Source organism: Dendrobates tinctorius, unplaced genomic scaffold, assembly GCF_039654945.1.
Source record: "Dendrobates tinctorius isolate UK_male_01 unplaced genomic scaffold, ASM3965494v1 ptg000028l, whole genome shotgun sequence".
Lineage (NCBI taxonomy): Eukaryota > Metazoa > Chordata > Amphibia > Anura > Dendrobatidae > Dendrobates > Dendrobates tinctorius.
The window spans coordinates 59205704-59232075 of NW_027361696.1; the positions used below are offsets into that span (position 1 = coordinate 59205704).

A 26372-nucleotide genomic window follows, 5' to 3' on the forward strand; every position below is an offset into this window, starting at 1 on the left:
ACCTCTTCTTGATGATTTATTATGTGCCAAGGGATGGATTACATTATGCAGAGAATGGTCAGTTCTTGCAGTTGAAAAATGGGCAATGGTAAGGATCTAAACAACTTTGACATTTGCAAAATTGTGATGACTAGATGACGGTCAAAACATTTCCAAAATAGCAGGACTTATATGTACCAAAATTGATCCATGGAAGGTTATGGGTACTTTAAGGTTCTCAAGGAGGCCAACCCTTATTCCTTTACTAGATTTTAAGGTTATTCCCATCTTCATGTTTGAATATTGTCAGATAGAGCTTGTAAAAACAAGTAATTTTGCAGTTTACTATGTATTAAAATTTTCAGCCGTTCTTGAGATACCAGGTTAAAAGTTTGATGAATGAAAGGTGAAACCGCTCACCTTGTAAGGCTGTGTGAGACACAACCCTTAAAAAGCCTAAAGACCAGATGCAGCAGCTTTCATAGAATATTAATAAAAGTAACCGGATTGTGGATGCGTTATAGGCCACCAACTCTTTCCTCGGGACAACCATGCAAAAATTGGCTATTTTTGTATAGTTGTCCTGAGGAAGGAGTTGATGGACTCTGAAACACGTTGACAATAAACCTGCAATTTTATCTACTATAGCTCGTGTCATCATTCCAGAGGTCGGTCTCCAAGCTAACGTTCCGTAAACAAAAGAAAAGTGTTAAAATCTCAAGAATGGCTGCAAATTTTAATAAGCAGTAAATTGCAAAAGTGCTTGTTTTTACAAGTACTATCCAAAAAATGTTTTTTAAAGTTTGAAATAAACCTATAAGGGTTCTGCTGCTAGCGTCTAGCGTCTTGTTGGTAGTCTTGTGGTGTCCATACCTTGATGGATCTAGCTGTTTTGGGGACACATGGGGAAACAATATATTAAGCAGGTAGTTATAATGCTTGACTGACCTGTGCACAGAGAATAGTCTAAATCAGCATACCTATAGGAAGAATGTGTCAAACTACGGAAATATGATCTTCCTGGTTAATCTGGTTTCACTCTATGACTAGAACATTTGTTGAACCTTCAGTCAAGTTATTCCGGTAGTTTTTCCATTGTTATCTTTGCACTCTTTGGCAGCAAGTGGACTGTTGGCAATCATTTAACTGTTACGTAAAGACCAAATAGCAACTGGAATGCAATGATGGAACTTGACATTGAGGAGATATCACTTTTTTGCATTCATATGCTAGTTTCCTTTCCTGCAATGTGGCACAATGTATCAATACATGTTGAACCAAATATGGAGATATTCATTGGGGGACTACTGTTTGGAGAGAGGATCTGCATCATGTGGTAAAAGGATAGAAGGTCATTAAGTGCAAGAGGGTCTTATTTGGGTAAAATGGAGAGATGGTGGGCAATGGTGCTCACCTGGTAGGGTTGTGTGCTCACAATTAGTAAAAAGACTCAAGGTTGCTGCAAACTCACGACTTGGAAAACATCAGAGAATGGAGTGAAATGGGTTAAACTGCGATCGAAAAGGAGTCAGAAATCAAGGAATGCAGTTTTTTTGTCAATGCGTTTTGAAGTGCCACATTGCTTCATCAGGACAACCCACAGTGTTTTCTCCTGATGAAGCATGCCACTGCGAAAAGTTTTTGCAAATGAGGTCGGGATGACACATGTGAGAAGCTCGGACGAGTCACGCATCTTAATACCCGGCACTGCCGCCGGCACTGTGGAGCGGACCATGCGGCTGCATAGAAATACATGCAGCCGCATGCTTCGCTCTGGAGTGCCGGCAGCAGTGCCGGGTATTAAGATGCGTGACTCGTCCGAGCTTCTCACATGTGAGATCCCAGCCAAAGCCACATTTCTGAATCCCTGACTCTATTCATCGGCAGAGCAGATTTAACCCATTTCTCTTCATTCTCTGATACCTCTATGATGTGGCCATTTGTTTCTTTTGCTGTCCCACTCTACTCTTTAATTCATGATGCAATGTTTTTTTTTCTTACAGAAGGAACCTCACTAAGTTGTCACTAATCTTTAGTCACATTCTGTGTGAGCTTCGAGCTTTGTTCCCCGGAGGCCGCTTTCAAGGAAATTCGTATCGGATTACAAAACTTGAGGCATCTAAATTTTGGGGACAAACATTTGGGACAAGGTAACCTTGCTATGTGAAACTTTTTAAACTTGTTATCTTATTAGATCAGCCAATTATGCAAAAAGGTTTCAGCACCTTTTGACAATAAAGGGGGTTGACCCATAAACAACACATATCACTAGAGATGAGCGAATCGATTCAATGTGAATCAAATTAATGTCAAATTTTATGAAATTTGCAGGTCCCCATGGATTTGAACAATTTGTAGATTCATTTGTGCGAATTGACCAAAAAATGATTGATACAATTATCTGTAATGTGTAACAAGGTGTCAGCCAGAAAAGACTCACAAGACCACAGGAAGGAATGAATAAGATTTCCTATAATGTCTTGTAGTTATCACATCACATGGTATAGCAAAGCCAATCAGGAGGGAATATCATAGCCTGTATAAAAGCAGAAGCAGGGCATGCAGCAGCCATTTTAGTGTGATTTTAGAATAGTGAGAGGATGTCAAATCTTACAGCTCAACAACAGAAGTAGGAAGATAACGTCCTAAAGCATTGGATGCATATTTCAAACAGTAATGTCTTGTACAGCTGCAGCAGTGAAGATGATGAGTGCAGTAGTCTGTAAATAATGCAGATTATCAATTGATAAAGGAGACAGCAGAGGTTCCAGCAGCAGTGCTAGACTCAGTGTCATTGGTCAGTGATAGCTGGCATCTATCCTACTAGACTTGATTTGCAGTAACTTATTTTTTCTTAAATTGTAATGCACTAGAAAGCAGAAGCAAGGCAGCACAATATTTTTTTCAAAAAATCTAAAATCAGTGTCAGATGGTGTACATTTTTGGCACCAGTGACTATACGGAGTTTTTCCATATCTTGTACAATACTTTTTTGTGAAGTGGGAAAGGAGGAATAATTGTTTTTTAAAATATACAAAAGGAAATTCCCCAAAATCAAGACATTTAAATATGACTGTCTACCCCATAAAATGTTGGTGCCACAGTTTTTTTTTACTGAATATTGCTTTTTAGTACTTACCTAGCATTTCTTATTATATAGTTTGAGAACGGTGTTGAAATTTGTTGAAAAAATGCATAAAACAGTTTGAAAGCAAGTATGTTGCTCTATTTTTGCACACCTGTTTCACTAGTCCAATTCGACGACCATGCATGCCACACCTAAACTTCAACCTTGTGCCACATTTTGCTTTCTATACATGAACCCAGCTTCTGAGCATTTCTTAATATGTCCTTTTTGGCAATGGTTGAATAATTGGGGTTTAAAAGGTTGTCAAATGTTAATTATGGTTTTATACAAAATTTTTGGTAAGAGAAAAAGTGGCAACTGCAATGGAACGGGTAATGTAAAAGAAAAAACAGACTTTGGCAAAGAATGTGGAGCCGCTAGCAACAGCAGAAGCACCATTACTATCACTAGCACAAGCAAGAGGTACTACTAAACTCATGCCATGATGTTACCTCTGACAGCGACATCATCAGTTTGAGTCAGCATTCTGCACAGATCTGTCTGATTACAGATAACTAAGAGGAATAACTTTTGGACCATTTTTTTAAATCATAAAAAACATGAAAAGTTTTTCAGTGCATTATGTTAATTAATGGGCTGTTGGTTACTACCAGTTTATCATCCTTTTTTATGATGATGTCAATTTGACATTTTAAATGTTGTGTTTGTTTCTAAACAGCTTGAACAGGGTTGAATATGGTTCTAGGAGATCTTACATCTTTTCAGGGAAATTGCAGGCATTGCAGTATTGAGATTTGTGGCAAACTGATTTGCTGTACATCAAATTTTTTGGGAAAAATTAATTAAGCTTGGCAATTTTGAATTTCACAAGATTTTTTTATCTTTTGCAAGTTATCTTGCAAATTTCAAGATAACTATTTTAAAAAAAAAAATAGTTATCTTGCAATTTTCACATTGGCCACTGGCTGTTCTAGACTCCTGTCTTTTTAAGAAGAATTTACTATCTATTCCTTATCCTCAGAGGCATGATTACAGTGACAAGTGACATCTATGTAAACAGCTGATAACACAGGATCCAAGGGTACCGTCACACATAGCGACTCACCAGCGATCCCGACAACGATATCAACATGTCAGGATCGCTGGTGAGTCTCTATGTGATCGCTTCACCAGCGATCAGCACCAGCGACTCCGAGCGCCTGACGTCACTGTGTACTTTAGTTACCAGCGTGCTGATGCAGGGAGCTGGTAACTAAGGTACACATCGGGTTTCTAAGGGACGTGCGTCACTTAGAAACCCGATGTGTACCTTAGTTACCAGCTCCCTTCATCAGCGCGCTGGTAACTAAGGTACACAGAGGGTTTCTAAGCACCGCACGGTGCTTAGAAACACTGCATTTACCTTAGTAACCAGCTGATCGCTGGTCTCCCGCCTGTCACACGCAGCGATGCGTGAGGTCCAGCGGGAGACCAGCGATCAAAGAAATGTCCAGGGCTTTCCAAGAGAGATCAGCGATACCAGCAGGGGGGGCGGTCACTGATCGCTGTCACACACATCGATCTCGCTGGTGAAATAGCTGTTGTGTCACAAAACTTGTGACTCAGCAGCGATCTCGCTAGCGAGATCGCTATGTGTGACGGGGCCCTAACAATCACAAAATGCAATGTCATAGCCCAGACTGCTCCCCCCTCCTTTCACAATGACCTTTGCACACACACATTAGATGCTTCAATACACAAGATTGGGTCATTGCTGCTAATGTACATGTATATTTACCGAAACAACAGGAAAAAAAACCCAGTGGCCAGTGGAAGATTTGCTAAATTTTTTTTATTTTTTTTTAAACATTGTGATATAGAAAAAAAACATTGCCAATATTTTTCAAAAATACAATTAACACAAAAGCCAGTTTTAAACAATAGCTCATTTCTGAAGACCTTCTTCCCTTCAAAAACACAATTAGGATTTTACATATGTTTTTTCAAGCTCCCTATAGAAGTATATGGGAAAAAAACAGACAAGTATAACATTTCTGTAAGTAGTAGCAAGGCCTAAAAATGGTGAAATTAGTGGTTCATGATCAAGCATTGGATTGGTTACACAATATTTTGTTTAAAATGATCTACTTACAATGTATATATTTTCCAGGTGTTTTGTGAGATGGGAGGAATTCAGGGACGCACTTCATGCTGTACATCCCATCGGAGAGGGACCACTGGAGTCCGCCCTTCGCACTACGATGGATCTTACATGTAGTGATTACATTTCAGTTTTTGAGTTTGACATCTTCTCTCGTCTATTTCAGGTAAATTACACCTTGAAGAAAATAACTGGAAGTAGTCTTCTTTTTAGAGAAACAGATCCACCCTAGTCCATGGGCCAGTAATGCAAACCATCCCAATTTTATTGCATGCCGAAGTGCAATATCACACATAGCCCATAGATGAGGGCGGCACTGTTTTGGAAATAAATGTGAGCTTTTTACAAAATATTAAAAAGCTTTTCAATAATAATTGGAATCTATTTTCTATTGTATCTTTTCTGATCTGTGGTTTTGTTGGCTCTGCATGCTTCCCAAAAATGCCTTTTATTATTGTCCCCCTAGCCATGGGAAACTTTACTCCAGAATTGGATGTTGCTGGCTGTCACACATCCTGGGTACATGGCGTTCCTAACTTATGATGAAGTCAAGGATCTTCTAAAAAGTCATATCCACAAACCTGGCAGGTGAGGCAGCACCATTATACTGTAAAGAGCATTATGTGGGGCCTATTATGCTGTATGGAGGACAATGTGGAGCCCATCATACTGTATGGAGGACTATGTGGTGCATATAATACTGTATGGAGCACTATGTAGTTCCCATAATAATGTATAGAGGACTATGTGGTGCATATAATACTGTATGGAGCACTATGTAGTTCCCATAATACTGTATGGAGGACTATGTGGTGCCAAATATACTGTATGGACAAATACAGTGAAGGAAATAATTATTTGATCCTTTGCTGAGTTCGTAAGTTCACCCACTGACAAAGACATGAACAGTTTATAATTTTAAGGGTAGGATAATTTTAACATTGAGAGATAGAATATCAAAAATAGAATCCAGAAAATCATATTGTATAAATTATATAAGTTTATTTGCATTTTGCAGTGAGAAATAAGTATTTGATCCCCTACCAACCATTAAGAGTTCTGGCTCCTACAGACCAGTTAGACGCTCCTAATCAACTCATTACTTGCATTAAAGACCGCTGTCTTACATAGTCACCTTTATAAAAGACTCCTGTCCTCAGACTCAATTAATCAGTCAGATTCTAACCTCTACAACATGGGCAAGACCAAAAGAGCTTTATAAGGATGTCAGGGACAAGATCATAGACCTGTACAATGCTGGAATGGGCTACAAAACCATAAGTAAGATGCTAGGTGATAAGAGACAACAATAGTAAGAAAATGGAAGAAATACACTATGACTGTCAATCGACATCGATCTGGGGCACTATGCAAAATCTCACCTCGTGGGGTATCCTTGTTCATGAGGAATGTGAGAGATCAGCCTAAAACTACATGAGGGGAACTTTTCAATGATCTCAAGGCAGCTGGGACCACAGTCACCAAGAAAACCTTTGGTAACCCATTACGCCGTAAAGGTTTAAAATTCTGCAGCATCCCTAAGGTCCTCCTGCTCAAGAAGGCACATGTGCAGGCCAATTTGAAGCTTTCCAATGAACACCTGGATGATTCTGTGTGTGATTGGGAGAAGGTGCTGTGGTTAGATGAGACCAAAATTGAGCTCTTTGGCATTAACTCGCCTTGTTTGGAGGAAGAGAAATGCTGCCTATGACCCAATGATCACTGTCCCTACTGTCAAGCATGGAGGAGGAAACATTATGTTTTGGGGGGTTTCTCTGCTAAGGCACAGGACTACGTCACCGCGTCAATGGGAGAATGGATGGAGCCATGTACTGTAGAATCCTGAGTGACAACCTCCATGCCTCTGAAAGGACATTATAAATTGGTCATGGCTGAGTCTTCCAGCAAGACAATAAATGAATGGCTCAAAAAGAAGCACATTAAGGTCATGGAGTTTCCTAGCCAGTCTCCAGACCTTAATCCCATAGAAAACTTATGGAGGGAGTTGAAGCTCTGAGTTGCCAAGCGACAGCCTCAAAATCTTAATGATTTAGAGATGTTCTTCAAAGAGTAGTGGACCAAAATTCCTCCCGACATGTACGCAAATGTCATCATCAACTACAACAAACGACTGACTGCTGTGCTTGCCAGCAAGTGTTTTGCCACCAAGTATTAAGTTTTGTTTGCCAGAGGGATCAAATACTTATTTCTCACTGCAAAATGCAAATAAATTTATATAATTTAGACAATGTGATTTTCTGGATATTATTTTTGATATTTTATCTCTCAATGTTAAAATTAACCTATCCTTAAAATTATAGACTGTTCATGTCTTTGTCAGTGGGCAAACTTACAAAATCAGCAAGGGATCAAATACTTATTTCCTTCACTGTATATGAGGCCCATCATACTGTATGTAAGGTTATATTTTCTGGTCTATAATGAAAAGTCTGCAATCACTGTGTGCTGTGCTCTGCAAGGATTTGTTCATTTAGGAGCGATTGTAGAATTTGCAATAGATATCACTCAAATAATGTAAGAAGTGAGTGAAATCTTTGGCATTGTAGTATGCTTATATTTGTTATTTATGCATCATGTATTGATATGTGTTAAAGGGGCCCAGTGAGACTCTTTCTCCCGGGGCCCAAGAAAACCTGGAGCTGTCCCTGCAACCTTTGCATTGTTGGAGTGAAACAAAAACTGTAAAATAACGCCTTAAAAGAGTTTTCAAGGATCATAAAAGGTTTTATTTTTCCAAGAAAGAGTGAGTATAACTAGGGGCAGACTGCAATGAAATGGATGTTGAGATCATCATAGGAACAGACTCTTCTATTAAAATCTAAATGCTAGCCTCCCTAACATGTTTCGCCATGACTGGCATCATCAGGGGTAAAGTGAAGCCTTTTTACCTCTGATGAAGCCAATCATGGCGAAACATGTCGGGAAGTCTAACATAATAGTGAAATATGAGTGTTCCTCTGAATATATTAACATGCATCTCCGGAGGAGAACCTGCTCCATAGAAGTTGGGTGTGTTTCTGAAAACTCTACATGCAAATTTTGCTGTAGACTACGTTGCGGATCCGTTGTAGGAAAAATTTGTTCCAAATACGCAATGTCTTAATTTCCAGCATTTAGAGAAGACAATTGCAGTGAGACGAGTAGTAAATTAGGTTTTTTAAAATCGTCCCAGACAGACAACTAGGTGATATACTCTGTTTGATCAGTTGATTTTCAAGACCACACACGTTATGCCGCAGTGACCACATTACACATCACGTTTCATGAGGATAGAGGAACAATTGTATCTCACCACTCATTAATGTCATTGAGAGTATTTTGCTGATACTCAAAAAACAAACAACTGTGGCTAAACAAACCACATGATATTCGCCTCCCTGGGTGAGGCTTTTGTGGCTCCCAATGGCTATGACGTAGTATTGAAATGAGGCTATTGACACCTTCTAAGTATTTATTTTTTCACTTAAAATGCCTATATTTCCAGCTAAAATCATTTATTAAAAATGTTGCATAATTTAGTTTATACAGCCATTAGTTATCACAGTACATAGTAGATGAAAAATAAGTTACCAGTAGTGCTGAGGGAACATGCTCGGATAAGGCATTATCTGAGCATGCTTGGGTGCTAACCAAGTGTCCCCGCACCGAGTGATCCACGGAAAATATTAGAGACATGTCCGATTTGGTCTAAGGGTTTGACTGAATCATCACTGCAAGTCAATGGGTTTGTGACAAAATTTAACACAGCTCGAATTACATCTGGATGAGGTCCGATTTTCAGGGACTTGCAGAACAGAGAAGGTGGAAACACTTTTTTTTGCTATTTTTCCACATATGATAAAAATGGATGACACTCAGATCACACTCTGGTGAAAGTCTGATGATCAATCCGTTTTTCTCATATGTGGAAAAATCGGACATGTGAATGAGCCCTAATATCAAGTCTTTGATGCTGATTTATGACCAAATCAACTTTCACCCTAAATGTTTAATGTAATGATAAATCAGCTGAGAAGAAAGTTCCGATTAGAAGTTAGTGTTACAGATTCTAAAGTCAGAGGAGATTGGTGATGGATTCACTGGTAACTCATTCTGCAGCCTGCTATGTACAATGATACATAGAGGCTATAGAAGAGAAACGGATAAACTTTTATATTGAAACCTAATTAAAAAAATTATGTTTAACCAAAAATGCATGCAAGTCCTGCAAACCGCTTTGTTCATCTGTAATGGACGTGGTAATAAAGCAGCAATATTTTTCTAATCCTGTACAAGCCCTTTAATTCAGGACGTAAATGGAAAGCTGACTGCTGCCTTGTGCTGTCATGTTAATATGAATAACTTGCTGTTGATGCCGAACTAACACAATCTCTGTGCAATAAAAGATGCAAAATCCCACAATACAGTTCCTGACCCCGCGGACTTTACACCGTTATATTTCTTATTTCCTGATTAATAGTTTACCTTCTCTTTGCATTTAGCAGAATGAGGCAATGTGTAACATCATTGCCTCCATAATTCACAATTCCCCATTCTCCAAGATGGGAATGTGGCATTCCATACATTATACTGATGCACCAAGTCCCTCAATGTACGCAGTAAAGGATTATGTATATGCATATATATAAGAGAATAACTATGATGTATATGTAGTGACCCGGTCCAGACTGGGTATGTCCCTTTAAGTAACCCTGGACCGTGAGTAGCTTTGGTGCACCTCAACTCACCCCTAAGTTATCCTTTTACTGTTATGTCGTTTAACTAGGGATGGGCGAATCTACTCGTTAGGACTCGTTACTCTGCGAGTAGTAGGGGACTCGCAGGAGTCGGTACTCTGCGAGTTTCCAAGCGATTACTCGCACAGTAACGAGTCCAATGCAAATCAATGGCAATCCTAGTTTTTTCAGAGTTTAATACAAGCAATCCTAGTTTCTTAGCGATTTTGTGTCCCGCTGTCAGCAGCGAGTCTTAGCGAGTCTAGGACTCCTATATACTGTATTCGGGACTCGCAGAATACAGAATATGTTAATTTTCAGAGACAGCCTAGTTTGTTAGGTGAGAAAACTGTGAAGAGCACTACTATGATTGGCTGCTGTCCATCGTGATGCCTATGTCATGTATCACAGGCAAGGCTGTATATAAACCCTGCCCCCGCCATTTTGGGCACATTCCTGTGACGATCTGAGCTAGTGCAGGGCGAGTTGGAGACATAGAGCAGATCTAGGGACTGTTAGTCAGTGTAGGACCTCAAGATTCCTCACATATAACACAAAAGTTCTTTTCAGAACTACCAGGACGGAGGAGTACTGTAGAGGACTGTAGGCAGGGAGAAAGGCAGGAGCAGCCTTACAGTGCATACAGCACCATCCTCAGAGCTTAGCTTACTCACTCAGCTTCCATCAGAGCTGAAATCAGAAGCATAGCTGAGCAAATTTTCTTTTTTTTTTCCACCAGATATTATTGGGGTCATATTTACCCCTGCAGCGTTATTGTTTCTGTGGCAGACCAGTGCGTTGCTGCTATCTATCCCACCAGCTAATAGCACGCACGCTGCCTGCTTGTGTGCACTAAACAATTTTTTCAGGGAGAGTGCGTCGCTTCTCTGCTAAGTTACAGCACGCACTTCACCCCAGAGCCGTGACGCAGACAGCACCACAGTCCACCTAGGTGACTGCCTTTGCGCACTAAACAATTTTTTCGGGGAGAGTGCAGGGTTTCTCTGCTACCAGCTAATAGCACGCACGTTACCTTCCTGCTGTGCCAATACGCATCACTAGCCTTGATTGTCCTCCTATTACAGTCCCCTGTAGTTATCCCCTTTGTTGCACTGTGCATCCCCTGAGACTACAGCACGGGTCACATCACATCCCCCAGTGAAGTAGACCCCGGCCCGGTGCTGGGTACCACGGTTTCAGTGCGTCACAGACGCCAATGGTGACACAAGAAATCTCACTCTCTCCTAATCCAAAAAAGGGTACAGTAAAAGAAAATAGAAGAAATGACATCACATAACTCTTACCCATGTTTGCCTGCCCATCTTCTCCAGCGTGATCAAATGACGGGAACATACTTCTGGCGATGGACCTCCAAGCCATATTTCGCTGTCTTTCATCACCATAGCCAGGGTGGGTGGGCTGCCACAGCTGGGGCCACTCTTCAACCAGGCCGATCAGCCTCTCTGTATCACGTCTGCTACACATCTTTGGTGGGCCTGTGTGTGCAGATCAGATCGCCCTGTGTGTGCAGATCAGATCGCCCTGTGTGTGCAGATCAGATCTGCCTGTGTGTGCAGAATATCAGATCAGCCTGTGCAGTAAATCGGTTAGCACAGGCGACTTCCTGTTTAGCTTCTAGCGTGATGTAGAAACGATTTTCTGTGCTTTAGGGATGAATTCTAAATCGCTAAGCTAGGGGCCACTTGCGAGAGTAAAGAGTAAAAAAAATGGCAGCACAGGAATCGCTGCAATACTCGCATCCCCATTCATTAACATTGGACTCGCTAGACTTGAAATGAATAGCGAGTTTCCGAGTCGGACCCGTTAGAGTCTAGCGATTCCGAGTATTTCAGGATTCGCCCATCCCTACGTTTAACTGAATCCATTACTCACTAATCTCATATATTCATGATTTATATATTAATCTCACAATGTGAAGTCTGACACAAGAATTGAGAGTTATCTATTGGTCGGTGACCCCGTCACCAAGGCTCAATGGGGGAAGCTACCTCCAGTATCAGTGGAGACAAGACAGGGTTCTGGAAGGTTCCCTGAGGAGTCTGGTTCAAGATGTGACCCAGAGCAGACCTCATGTGAGGGGTCTCCTGACCCCCTCCAGGCTCCAAGCCTGGAGGTTCATCCTTCTCTTCAACTCAAGACTTACAGCCAGGCCTAATGCCTTGGATCTTCCCCTGACTTCTACAGCCAAGATGGCTGGAGACTTTTAACCTTTATTTTAACCCTGGATCCCCGCTGTCCAGTGTAAGGCGTGTTTCTCCAGCATTAGGTCGCACTAAATGTGTCCAGATGAACCTATTGCTCTGCGTGTTGAGGAAATTGAGGGTCCCCCGCCTCACCGCAAATTATCCGTTATTTACTTCAAGTATATTTTTGCACGTACCGTGACCAGCTGAGGAAATGAATACGGGATTTCAGGTCTGTACATATTGCCATATATTCCCTCTTCTGCCTTTATGCCACCAAGAGACTTTGAACTCTCTTATAATTACCTGCAAGTGCTGCTCCTAACTAATACAGGTTCTTATAGCTCCAGAACCTCAATTCTGTGTCAGAATCCAATCCGGAACTGTATTGGTCGTGGTTTCCCCACGTGAACTGTAAACCATTACTTCATGTTATATTTCCCGTTCTGCTGAAGTAAAGCAGCAGTTATCCCCGAGACCAGTTGTCTGTGGTTATTCAATTGGCTGTGGATGCTGCGTGGGGGTGGATAACAGTAAACGGAATGGCCCCATACCAGGGCTGTTGCATATACTCCTAAAGAGATGTGAGTCAAGACTAAGGATAAATCCACAGGAGATAGGATGTTTGAGAGTGAATCTACTGAGGATTTTACACTTGGAATTGCAAAAGTTGTAAACTGTCAATTGCAGAATGTAAGATGAAGTTGTAGATTTTCATAACAGACATCATACTTAGTAACTCAGATCTGCAGCTCCTCATTAACAGTGTCAGCCATAGTGCCTGTCTGATAGTGCTAGCCACAGCTCCCCAATAACAGTGCCAGCCATAGTGCCCATCTCATAGTGCTACCCACAGCTCCCCAATAACAGTGCCAGCCATAGTGCCCATCTGATAGTGCTAACCACAGCTCCCCAATAACAGTGCCAGACATAGTGCCCGTCTGATAGTGCTAGCCACAGCTCCCCAATAACAGTGCCAGATATAGTGCCCGTCTGATAGTGCTAGCCACAGCTCCCCAATAACAGTGCCAGCCATAGTGCCCATCTCATAGTGCTACCCACAGCTCCCCAATAACAGTGCCAGCCATAGTGCCCATCTGATAGTGCTAACCACAGCTCCCCAATAACAGTGCCAGCCATAGTATCCATCTGATAGTGCTAGCCACAGCTCCCCAATAACAGTGCCAGCCATAGTGCCCGTCTGATAGTGCTAGCCACAGCTCCCCAATAACAGTGCCAGCCATAGTGCCCATCTCATAGTGCTACCCACAGCTCCCCAATAACAGTGCCAGCCATAGTGCCCATCTGATAGTGCTAACCACAGCTCCCCAATAACAGTGCCAGACATAGTGCCCGTCTGATAGTGCTAGCCACAGCTCCCCAATAACAGTGCCAGATATAGTGCCCGTCTGATAGTGCTAGCCACAGCTCCCCAATAACAGTGCCAGCCATAGTGCCCATCTCATAGTGCTACCCACAGCTCCCCAATAACAGTGCCAGCCATAGTGCCCATCTGATAGTGCTAACCACAGCTCCCCAATAACAGTGCCAGCCATAGTATCCATCTGATAGTGCTAGCCACAGCTCCCCAATAACAATGTCAGCCATAGTGCCCATCTGATAGTGCTAACTACAGCTCTCCAATATCAGTGTCAGACATACTGCCCATCTGACAGTGCTAGCCACTGATCCCCAATAACAGTGACAGACATAGTGCCCATCAGATAGTGCTAGCCACAGCTCCCCAATAAGTGTCAGCCATAGTGCCCATCTGATAGTGATAGCCACAGCTCCCCAATAACAGTGCCAGCCATAGTGCCCATCTCATAGTGCTACTCAGAGCTCCCCAATAAAAGTGGCAGCCATTGTGCCCATCTGATAGTGCTAACCACAGCTCCCCAATAACACTGTCAGCCATAGTGCCTGTCTTATAGTGCTAGCCACAGCTCCCCAATAACAGTGTCAGCCATAGAGCCCATCTGATAGTGCTAACCACAGCTCCCCAAAAACAGTGTCAGCCATAGGGCCTATCTGAAAGTGCTAGCCACAGCTCCTTATTAACAGTGTAAGCCATAGTGCCTGTCTGATAGTGATAGCCACAGCTCCCCAATAACAGTGCCAGCCATAGTGCCCATCTCATAGTGCTAACCACAGCTCCCCAATTACAGTGCCAGCCACAGTGTCTGTCCTATAGTGCTAGCCACAGCTCCCAAATAAAAGTGTCAGCCATAGTGCCCATCTAAAAGTGCTGAACAAAGCTCTCCAATAACAGTGCCAGTGATAGTGCCCATCTGATAGTCCTAGCCACAGCTCCCCAATAACAGTGCCAGCCATAATGCCCATCTCATAGTGCTAACTACAGCTCCCCAATAACAGTGCCAGCCATAGTGCCCGTCTTATAGTGCTAGCCACAGCTCCCCAATAAAAGTGTCAGCCATAGTGCCCATTTGATAGTGTTAGCCACAGCTCCCCAATAACAGTACCAGCCATAGTGCCTATCTGATAGCGCTAGCTACAGCTCTTCAATAACAGTGCCAGCCATAGTGCCTTTCTGACAGTGCTAGCTACAGCTTTCCAATAACAGTGCCAGCCATAGTGCCCATCTGATAGTGCTAGCCACAGCTTCCCAATAACAGTGTCAGCCATAGTGCCCGTCTGATAGTGCTAACTACAGCTTTCCAATAATAGTGCCAGCCATAATGCCGATCTGATAGAGCTAGCCACTGCTCCACAATAACAGTGCCAGCCATAGTGCCCATCTGAAAGTGCTAACCACAGCTCCCCAATAACTGTGTCAGCCATAGTGCCCATCTGATAGTGCTAACCACAGCTCTTCAATAACAGTGCCAGCCATAGTGCCTGTCTGATAGCGCTAGCTGCAGCTTTCCAAAAACAGTGGCAGCCATAGTGCCCGTCTGATAGTGCTAGCCTCAGCTCCCCAATATCAGTGCCAGCCATAGTGCCGATCAGCTCCTCAACAACAGTGCCAGCCATAGTACCCGTCTGATAGTGCTAGCTACAGCTTTTCAATAACAGTGCCAGCCAAAGTGCCCGTCTGATAGTGCTAGCCACTGCTCCCCAATAACAGTGTTAGCCATAGTGCCCATCTGATAGTCCTAGCCACAGCTCCCCAATAACAGTGCCAGCCATAGTGCCTATCTGATAGTGCTAGCTACAGCTCCCCAATAACAGTGTCAACCATAGTGCCCATCTGATAGTGCTAGCTACAGCTCCCCAATAACAGTGTCAGCTATAGTGCCCGTCTGATAGTGCTAGCCACTGCTCCCCAATAACAGTACCAGCTATAGTGCCCATCTGACAGTGCTAACCACAGCTCTTCAATAACAGTGTCAGCCATAGTTACCGTCTGATAGTGCTAGCTACAGCTTTCCAATAACAGTGCCAGCCATAGTGTCCGTCTGATAGTGCTATCCAAAGCTCCCCAATAACAGTGCCAGCCACAGTGCCCGTCTGAAAGTGTGAACCACAGCTCCCCAATAAATGTGTCAGCCACAGTGCCCATCTGATAGTACTAGCCACAGCTCCCCAATAACTGTCAGCCATAGTGCCCATCTCATAGTGCTAACCACAGCTCTTCAATAAAAGTGCCAGTCATAGTGCCTGTCTGATAGTGCTAGCTACAGCTTTCCAAAAACAGTGGCAGCCATAGTGCCCATCTGATAGTGCTAGCCTCAGCTCCCCAATATCAGTGCCAGCCATAGTGCCGATCTGATAGTGCTAACCACAGCTCCTTAACAACAGTGCCAGCCATAGTGCCCGTCTGATAGTGCTAGCCACTGCTCCCCAATAACAGTGTTAGCCATAGTGCCCATCTGATAGTGCTAACCACAGCTCCCCAATAACAGTGCCAGCCATAGTGCCCATCTGATATTGCTAGCCACAGCTCCCCAATAACAGTGTTAGCCATAGTGCCCATCTGATAGTGCTAACCACAGCTCCCCAATAAAAGTGTCAGCCATAGTGCCCATCTGATATTGGAAAGCTGTAGCTAGCACTAACAGTGCCAGCCATAGTGCCCATCTGATAGGGCTAACCACAGCTCCCCAATAACTATCAGGCAGAGTGCCCAACTGATAGTGCTAACCACAGCTCCTCAATAACAGTGCCAGCCATAGTGCTCGTCTGATAGTGCTAGCTAAAGCTTTCCAATAACAGTGCCAGTCACAGTGCCCATCTGATAGTGCTAGCCACAGCTCCCCAATAACAGTGCCAGCCATAGTGCCCATCTGATAGGGCTAACCACAGCTCCCCAATAACTGTCAGGCAGAGTGCCCAACTGATAGTGCTAACCACAGCTCCTCAATAACAGTGCCAGCCATAGTGCTCGTCTGATAGTGCTAGCTAAAGCTTTCCAATAACAGTGCCAGTCACAGTGCCCATCTGATAGTGCTAACCACAGCTCTTCAAAAACAGTGCCAGCCATAGTGCCTGTCTGATAGTGCTAGCTACAGCTTTCCAAAAACAGTGGCAGCCATAGTGCCCGTCTGATAGTACTAGCCACAGCTCCCCAATAACTGTCAGCCATAGTGCCCATCTGATAGTGCTAACCACAGCTCTTCAATAAAAGTGCCAGTCATAGTGCCTGTCTGATAGTGCTAGCTACAGCTTTCCAAAAACAGTGGCAGCCATAGTGCCCGTCTGATAGTGCTAGCCTCAGCTCCCCAATATCAGTGCCAGCCATAGTGCCGATCTGATAGTGCTAACCACAGCTCCTCAACAACAGTGCCAGCCATAGTGCCCATCTGATAGTGCTAGCCACTGCTCCCCAATAACAGTGTTAGCCATAGTGCCCATCTGATAGTGCTAACCACAGCTCCCCAATAACAGTGCCAGCCATAGTGCCCATCTGATAGTGCTAGCCACAGCTCCCCAATAACAGTGTTAGCCATAGTGCCCATCTGATAGGGCTAACCACAGCTCCCCAATAACTGTCAGGCAGAGTGCCCAACTGATAGTGCTAACCACAGCTCCTCAATAACAGTGCCAGCCATAGTGCTTGTCTGATAGTGCTAGCTACAGCTTTCCAAAAACAGTGGCAGCCATAGTGCCCATCTGATAGTGCTAGCCTCAGCTCCCCAATATCAGTGCCAGCCATAGTGCCCGTCTGATAGTGCTAGCTACAGCTTTTCAATAACAGTGCCAGCCATGCTGCTCATCTGATAGTGCTAGCCACAGCTCCCCAATAACAGTGCCAGCCATACTGCTCATCTGATAGTGCTAGCCACAGCTCCCCAATAACAGTGCCAGCCATACTGCTCATCTGATAGTGCTAGCCACAGCTCCCCAATAACAGTGCCAGCCATAGTGCCTATCTGATAGTGCTAGCTACAGCTCCCCAATAACAGTGCCAGCCTTAGTGCCCGTCTGATAGTGCTAGCTACAGCTCCCCAATAACAGTGCCAGCCATAGCACCCGTCTGATAGTGCTAGCCACTGCTCTCCAATAACAGTACCAGCCATAGTGCCCATCTGATAGTGCTAACCACAGCTCCTCAATAACAGTGCCAGCCATAGTTACCATCTGATAGTTCTAGCTACAGCTTTCCATTAACAGTGCCAGCCATAGTGCCTGTCTGATAGTGCTACCCACAGCTCCCCATTAAGGCCTCTTTCACACTTCAGTTTTTTAGCATCAGTTCAAAAGAGAGAGAGAGAGAGAGAGAGAGAGAGAGAGAGAGAGAGAATTTTGTCCAGCACCCAGTAAGAATTTTGGGTTAAATCAGTGTCTGGAGGATCCGCCACAGAAAAAACGTTGCAAGCTCCGTTTTGAAATCTTTGAGGATGGTGACGGACAGCAACTTTTGGCGGATCCTCACAAAAAAACGGATACAACGGACAGCAATCCGTCACAATCCACCATTAATGCAAGTCAATGGGGAAAAAAACGGATCCTCAAAAGAAAATTGAGGATCCGTTTTTTTCAAAACCTGGCGGATTGTGACTGATTGTAAAAAAAACGGAAGTGTGAAAGAGGCCTAACAGTTCCAGCCATAGTGCCCGTCTGATGGTGCGAACCACAGCTCCCCAATAAATGTGTGAGCCACTGTGCCCATATGATAGTGCTAACCACAGCTCTACAATAACAGTGCCAGCCATAGTGCCCGTCTGATAGTACTAGCCACAGCTCCCCAATAACTGTCAGCCATAGTGCCCATCTGATAGTGCGAACCACAGCTCCTCAATAACAGTGTCAGCCATAGTTACCATCTGATAGTTCTAGCTACAGCTTTCCAATAACAGTGCCAGCCATAGTGCCTGTCTGATAGGGCTACCCACAGCTCCCCAATGACAGTGCCAGCCATAGTGCCCGTCTGATAGTGCTAGACACAGCTCCCCAATGACAGTGCCAGCCATAGTGCCCGTCTGATAGTGCTAACCACAGCTCCTCAATAACAGTGCCAGCCATAGTGCCTATCTGATAGTGCTAGCTACAGCTTTCCAATAACAGTGCCAGCCACAGTGTCCGTCTGATAGTGCTAGCCACTGATCCCCAATAACAGTACCAGCTATAGTGCCCATCTGATAGTGCTAACCACAGCTCCTCAATAACAGTGTCAGCCATAGTGCCCATCTGATAGTGCTAGCCACAGCTCCCCAATAACAGTGCCAGCCATAGTGCCTGTCTTATAGAGCTAGCCACAGCTCCCCAATAAAAGTGTTAGCCATAGTGCCCATCTGATAGTGCTAGCCACAGCTCCCCAATAACAGTGCAAGCCATAGTGCCCATCTGATAGTGCTAATCACAGCTCTTCAATAACAGTGCCAGCCATAGTGCCTGTCTGATATTGGGAAGCTGTGGCTAGCACAAACAGTGCCAGCCATAGTGCCCGTCTGACAGTGCTACCCACAGCTCCCCATTAACAGTGCCAGCCACAGTGCCCGTCTGAAAGTGCGAACCACAGCTCCCCAATAAATGTGTCAGCCACAGTACCCATCTGATAGTGCTAACCACAGTTCCTCAATAACAGTGTCAGCCATAGTGCCCATCTGATAGTTCTAGCCACAGCTCCCCAATAACAGTGCCAGCCATAGTGCCCATCTGATAGTGCTAATCACAGCTCTTCAATAACAGTGCCAGCCATAGTGCCTGTCTGATAGTGCTAGCCACAGCTTCCCAATAACAGTGCCAGCCATAGTGCCCGTCTGACAGTGCTAGCAACAGCTTCCCAATAACAGCGTCAGCCATACTGCCCATCGGATAGTGCTAACTACAGCTTTCCAATAACAATGCCAGCCATAATGTCGATCTGATAGTGCTAGCCACTGCTCCACAATAACAGTGCCAGCCATAGTGCCCATCTGAAAGTGCTAACCACAGCTCCCCAATAACTTTGTCAGCCATAGTGCACATCTGAAAGTGCTAACCACAGCTCTTCAATAACAGTGCCAGCCATAGTGCCCGTCTGATAGTGCTAGCTACAGCTTTCCAATAACAGTGTCAGCCATATTGCCCCTCTGATAGTGCTACCCACAGCTCCCCATTAACAGTGCTAGCCATAGTGCCCGTCTGATAGTACTAGCCACAGCTCCCCAATAACTGTCAGCCATAGTGCCCTTCTGATAGTGCTAACCACAGCTCTACAATAACAGTGCCAGCCATAGTGCCCGTCTGAAAGTGCTAGCTACAGCTCCCCATTAACAGTGCCAGCCATAGTGCCCGTCTGATAGTGCTAGCCACTGCTCCCCAATAACAGTACCAGCTATAGTGCCCATCTGATAGTGCTAACCACAGCTCCCCAATAACAGTGCCAGCCATAGCACCCATCTGATAGTGCTAGACACAGCTCCCCAAAAACAGTGTCAGCCAATGGGGCCCATCTGATAGTGCTAGCCACAGCTCCTCATTAACAGTGTCAGCCATAGTGCCTGTCTGATAGTGCTAACCACAGCTCCCCCATAACAGTGCCAGCCGTAGTGCCTGTCTTATAGTGCTAGCCACTGCTCCCAAATAAAAGTGTCAGCCATAGTGCCCATCTAAAAGTGCTGACCAAAGCTCCCCAATAACAGTGCCAGTGAGAGTGCCCATCTAATAGTGCTAGCCACAGCTCCCCAATAACAGTGCCAGCCATAGTGCCTGTCTTATAGAGCTAGCCACAGCTCCCCAATAAAAGTGTCAGCCATAGTGCCCATGTGATAGTGTTAGCCACAGCTCCCCAATAACAGTGCCAGCCATAGTGCCCATCTGATAGTGCTAGCCACAGCTCCCCAATAACAGTGCAAGCCATAGTGCCCATCTGATAGTGCTAATCACAGCTCTTCAATAACAGTGCCAGCCATAGTGCCTGTCTGATATTGGGAAGCTGTGGCTAGCACTAACAGTGCCAGCCATAGTGCCCGTCTGACAGTGCTAGCCACAGCTTCCCAATAACAGTGTCAGCCATACTGCCCGTCGGATAGTGCTAACTACAGCTTTCCAATAACAGTGCCAGCCATAGTGCCCATTTGATAGTGCTAACCACAGCTCTTCAGTAACATTGCTAGTCATAGTGCCCGTCTGATAGTGCTAGCTACAGCTTTCCAATAACAGTGTCAGCCATATTGCCCCTCTGATAGTGCTACCCACAGCTCCCCATTAACAGTGCCAGCCACAGTGCCCGTCTGAAAGTGCGAACCACAGCTCCCCAATAAATGTGTCAGCCACAGTACCCATCTGATAGTGCTAACCACAGTTCCTCAATAACAGTGTCAGCCATAGTGCCCATCTGATAGTTCTAGCCACAGCTCCCCAATAACAGTGCCAGCCATAGTGCCCATCTGATAGTGCTAATCACAGCTCTTCAATAACAGTGCCAGCCATAGTGCCTGTCTGATAGTGCTAGCCACAGCTTCCCAATAACAGTGCCAGCCATAGTGCCCGTCTGACAGTGCTAGCAACAGCTTCCCAATAACAGCGTCAGCCATACTGCCCATCGGATAGTGCTAACTACAGCTTTCCAATAACAGTGCCAGCCATAATGTCGATCTGATAGTGCTAGCCACTGCTCCACAATAACAGTGCCAGCCATAGTGCCCATCTGAAAGTGCTAACCACAGCTCCCCAATAACTTTGTCAGCCATAGTGCACATCTGAAAGTGCTAACCACAGCTCTTCAATAACAGTGCCAGCCATAGTGCCCGTCTGATAGTGCTAGCTACAGCTTTCCAATAACAGTGTCAGCCATATTGCCCCTCTGATAGTGCTACCCACAGCTCCCCATTAACAGTGCTAGCCATAGTGCCTGTCTGATAGTACTAGCCACAGCTCCCCAATAACTGTCAGCCATAGTGCCCTTCTGATAGTGCTAACCACAGCTCTACAATAACAGTGCCAGCCATAGTGCCCGTCTGAAAGTGCTAGCTACAGCTCCCCATTAACAGTGCCAGCCATAGTGCCCGTCTGAAAGTGCGAACCACAGCTCCCCAATAACTGTGCCAGCCATAGTGCCCATCTGATAGTGCTAATCACAGCTCTTCAATAACAGTGCCAGCCATAGTGCCCGTCTGATATTGGGAAGCTGTGGCTAGCACAAACAGTGCCAGCCATAGTGCCCGTCTGACAGTGCTACCCACAGCTCCCCATTAACAGTGCCAGCCACAGTGCCCGTCTGAAAGTGCGAACCACAGCTCCCCAATAAATGTGTCAGCCACAGTACCCATCTGATAGTGCTAACCACAGTTCCTCAATAACAGTGTCAGCCATAGTGCCCATCTGATAGTTCTAGCCACAGCTCCCCAATAACAGTGCCAGCCATAGTGCCCATCTGATAGTGCTAATCACAGCTCTTCAATAACAGTGCCAGCCATAGTGCCCCTCTGATAGTGCTACCCACAGCTCCCCATTAACAGTGCCAGCCATAGTGCCCGTCTGACAGTGCTAGCTACAGCTTTCCAATAACAGTGTCAGCCATATTGCCCCTCTGATAGTGCTACCCACAGCTCCCCATTAACAGTGCCAGCCACAGTGCCCGTCTGAAAGTGCGAACCACAGCTCCCCAATAAATGTGTCAGCCACAGTACCCATCTGATAGTGCTAACCACAGTTCCTCAATAACAGTGTCAGCCATAGTGCCCATCTGATAGTTCTAGCCACAGCTTCCCAATAACAGTGCCAGCCATAGTGCCCATCTGATAGTGCTAATCACAGCTCTTCAATAACAGTGCCAGCCATAGTGCCTGTCTGATAGTGCTAGCCACAGCTTCCCAATAACAGTGCCAGCCATAGTGCCCGTCTGACAGTGCTAGCAACAGCTTCCCAATAACAGCGTCAGCCATACTGCCCGTCGGATAGTGCTAACTACAGCTTTCCAATAACAGTGCCAGCCATAATGTCGATCTGATAGTGCTAGCCACTGCTCCACAATAACAGTGCCAGCCATAGTGCCCATCTGAAAGTGCTAACCACAGCTCCCCAATAACTTTGTCAGCCATAGTGCACATCTGAAAGTGCTAACCACAGCTCTTCAATAACAGTGCCAGCCATAGTGCCCATCTGATAGTGCTAGCTACAGCTTTCCAATAACAGTGTCAGCCATATTGCCCCTCTGATAGTGCTACCCACAGCTCCCCATTAACAGTGCTAGCCATAGTGCCCGTCTGATAGTACTAGCCACAGCTCCCCAATAACTGTCAGCCATAGTGCCCTTCTGATAGTGCTAACCACAGCTCTACAATAACAGTGCCAGCCATAGTGCCCGTCTGAAAGTGCTAGCTACAGCTCCCCATTAACAGTGCCAGCCATAGTGCCCGTCTGATAGTGCTAGCCACTGCTCCCCAATAACAGTACCAGCTATAGTGCCCATCTGATAGTGCTAACCACAGCTCCCCAATAACAGTGCCAGCCATAGCACCCATCTGATAGTGCTAGACACAGCTCCCCAAAAACAGTGTCAGCCAATGGGGCCCATCTGATAGTGCTAGCCACAGCTCCTCATTAACAGTGTCAGCCATAGTGCCTGTCTTATAGTGCTAGCCACAGCTCCCAAATAAAAGTGTCAGCCATAGTGCCCATCTAAAAGTGCTGACCAAAGCTCCCCAATAACAGTGCCAGTGAGAGTGCCCATCTGATAGTGCTAGCCACAGCTCCCCAATAACAGTGCCAGCCATAGTGCCTGTCTTATAGAGCTAGCCACAGCTCCCCAATAAAAGTGTCAGCCATAGTGCCCATGTGATAGTGTTAGCCACAGCTCCCCAATAACAGTGCCAGCCATAGTGCCCATCTGATAGTGCTAATCACAGCTCTTCAATAACAGTGCCAGCCATAGTGCCTGTCTGATATTGGGAAGCTGTGGCTAGCACTAACAGTGCCAGCCATAGTGCCCGTCTGACAGTGCTAGCCACAGCTTCCCAATAACAGTGTCAGCCATACTGCCCGTCGGATAGTGCTAACTACAGCTTTCCAATAACAGTGCCAGCCATAGTGCCCATTTGATAGTGCTAACCACAGCTCTTCAGTAACATTGCTAGTCATAGTGCCCGTCTGATAGTGCTAGCTACAGCTTTCCAATAACAGTGTCAGCCATATTGCCCCTCTGATAGTGCTACCCACAGCTCCCCATTAACAGTGCCAGCCACAGTGCCCGTCTGAAAGTGCGAACCACAGCTCCCCAATAAATGTGTCAGCCACAGTACCCATCTGATAGTGCTAACCACAGTTCCTCAATAACAGTGTCAGCCATAGTGCCCATCTGATAGTGCTAATCACAGCTCTTCAATAACAGTGCCAGCCATAGTGCCTGTCTGATAGTGCTAGCCACAGCTTCCCAATAACAGTGCCAGCCATAGTGCCCGTCTGACAGTGCTAGCAACAGCTTCCCAATAACAGCGTCAGCCATACTGCCCATCGGATAGTGTTAACTACAGCTTTCCAATAACAGTGCCAGCCATAATGTCGATCTGATAGTGCTAGCAACAGCTTCCCAATAACAGCGTCAGCCATACTGCCCATCTGAAAGTGCTAACCACAGCTCCCCAATAACTTTGTCAGCCATAGTGCCCATCTGAAAGTGCTAACCACAGCTCTTCAATAACAGTGCCAGCCATAGTGCCCGTCTGATAGTGCTAGCTACAGCTTTCCAATAACAGTGTCAGCCATATTGCCCCTCTGATAGTGCTACCCACAGCTCCCCATTAACAGTGCCAGCCATAGTGCCCGTCTGATAGTGCTAGCTACAGCTCCCCAATAACAGTGCCAGCCATAGTGCCCATCTGATAGTGCTAACCACAGCTCCCCAATAACAGTGCCAGCCATAGTGCCATCTGATAGTGCTAGCCACAGCTCCCCAATAACAGTGTCAGCCATAGTGCCATCTGATAGTGCTAACCACAGCTCCCCAATAACAGTGCCAGCCATAGCGCCCCTATATCTGTATCAATGAAATTATCCTTATAGCAGTCAGACCAAGGCTCCGTGTCTATGTCGACGTTAATATCCCGAATGATCTCTTCTCTTTCCACAGCTATATCTTCCGGTTGAGCTGCACACATCTCGGACAGTGGGCAATCGGCTACGTGACATCTGGGGGCAACATCCTACAGACCATCCCACATAACAAGTCATTACACGAAGCTCTGAAGGAAGGAGAGAGAGAAGGCCTGTGAGTGGGGCGAGGGGACATGGGCAGTGGATGAACTGTAGCCTTGTAGGACAACTGGGTCTTATAGGGTTTGAAAAACATGGCTGCTTTATTCCCAAAACAGCACCACACCTGTCCATAGGTTGTACACGGTACTGCAGCTCGCCTTTATTATAGCGAATGGGGTTGAACTGCAATACATTATACAACCTGTGGCAAGCGGAGGCGCTGTCTTTGGAAGAAAGCAGTTGTGTAAAAACGTGCGCTATGTCTATGGGTGGGCACTGAATATGGAGATATTTTTTAAGTTACATTTTTAAGACCTCAATATTATTTTTGCTATTGGATATCATTTAAAAAAAATTATAAGGTTTTTATTTTATTGCATACTCAACCTTCTTGTGCTCTCTGGTCCTAAATTACATGAGAAAAGCTCAGAAAAGATCTAAAAGACAGAAAATGATCTAAAAAGTCTCCTGTAAGACTGTCACTAAGCGCTCGCTAATCGAATCTCAGCTGACTCATTCTGCAACACAGAGGGTACATAAGGCAAAAGGAGCAAAATGTATAATGAGACCCAATTGTAAAAATAAATATTAGCCCCGATTACATGAATTTAAGTATATTAAAAAAAAATTTCCCCAAGGGTGGACAACCCCATTGATAGAAGGGCTTTGCGGCTTCTCCGGCACCGGTACTCCCTCTGTGCCCCCTGTACCTACACCCCTGACTGTACTTTTGTGCTGTGACCGCAGGTATCTCTATCCGAATGGTTTGAACGCCAACCCGGATTTATCAGCACTCAGTGACCCAGCTCCAAACACAGTGATTCAGGTGACACAGGTAAGTAACGAGCAAGGATATGAATGAAGAAGGAATAGCAGATTAGGAACACCAAGGTTTACAAGGTTTAGCCTTGAGCGCCTTCTAGTGGTGGAAATGTATTAATTTCTGAAAACTATGGAAAGTACAGTATACACAGTGTGAATAAATACAGAGATACATCATGCCAATCTCTCTCCTATGGGCCCATACTACTTTTCATGGAAGATATTGTAGTATTGCTTGATGGAATATTATGAGCCATATCATAGGCAGCACCACAGGCTGTGTACATATGTAGGGAAGGTGACCTGATGGACGGACGGACTAGTCAGAGTGAAGAAAGATAGGTTTGCACAGTGTAGGTAGGTGTCAGTTATTATAGAAGGGAAACAGCTAGGAAAGTGTAGTGGACGTGCAGTACCTTGGGTGGACATTAGATGGCAGGGAGGAGTGTGAGCAAAGGACTTTACAGCAGCTTAGGGCTTTAGAAACCGTTGGTCATGGGGGGCGTGGTGACAGTTAGAGTGACAGTTTCAAGGAACCAGGAGAGTTATAAATACTGAGGGAGGGTTCCAGAAGGTTCCAGTCCCCAGGGGGAGCTCAGGTGACAGGAGGACAACGCCAGTCTGTGTGCCCTGAGGAGAATCCGACCAAGGGGACTGAGGAGAGGAAACGTCAGGGGGGTGGTCCTGACAGGAAAGGACCGCAGCAGAGACGAGGCTCTGGGTGAAGGACACCGTATGTGACACGACGACTGAGCAGTAGAAGCGCTGTTGGTTTACGGGCCTAAGGCGGCCACAGTGTCACCTGTCAGGAGCGTCGACAGTAA

At 45.2% G+C, this 26372-nt stretch overlaps 1 protein-coding gene across 1 annotated transcript in view; it reads left to right on the plus strand.

The window, feature by feature from the left end:
- The window catches only part of CBLC (Cbl proto-oncogene C), a 77484-nt gene that overhangs the window by 43093 nt on the left and 8019 nt on the right, over positions 1-26372 (plus strand). The window contains exons 2-6 of the mRNA XM_073570803.1: positions 1983-2129; positions 5217-5373; positions 5674-5795; positions 24602-24739; positions 25474-25561. Of these exons, the coding sequence (XP_073426904.1) occupies positions 1983-2129; positions 5217-5373; positions 5674-5795; positions 24602-24739; positions 25474-25561 (652 nt within the window). The remainder of the gene's footprint in view (positions 1-1982; positions 2130-5216; positions 5374-5673; positions 5796-24601; positions 24740-25473; positions 25562-26372) is intronic.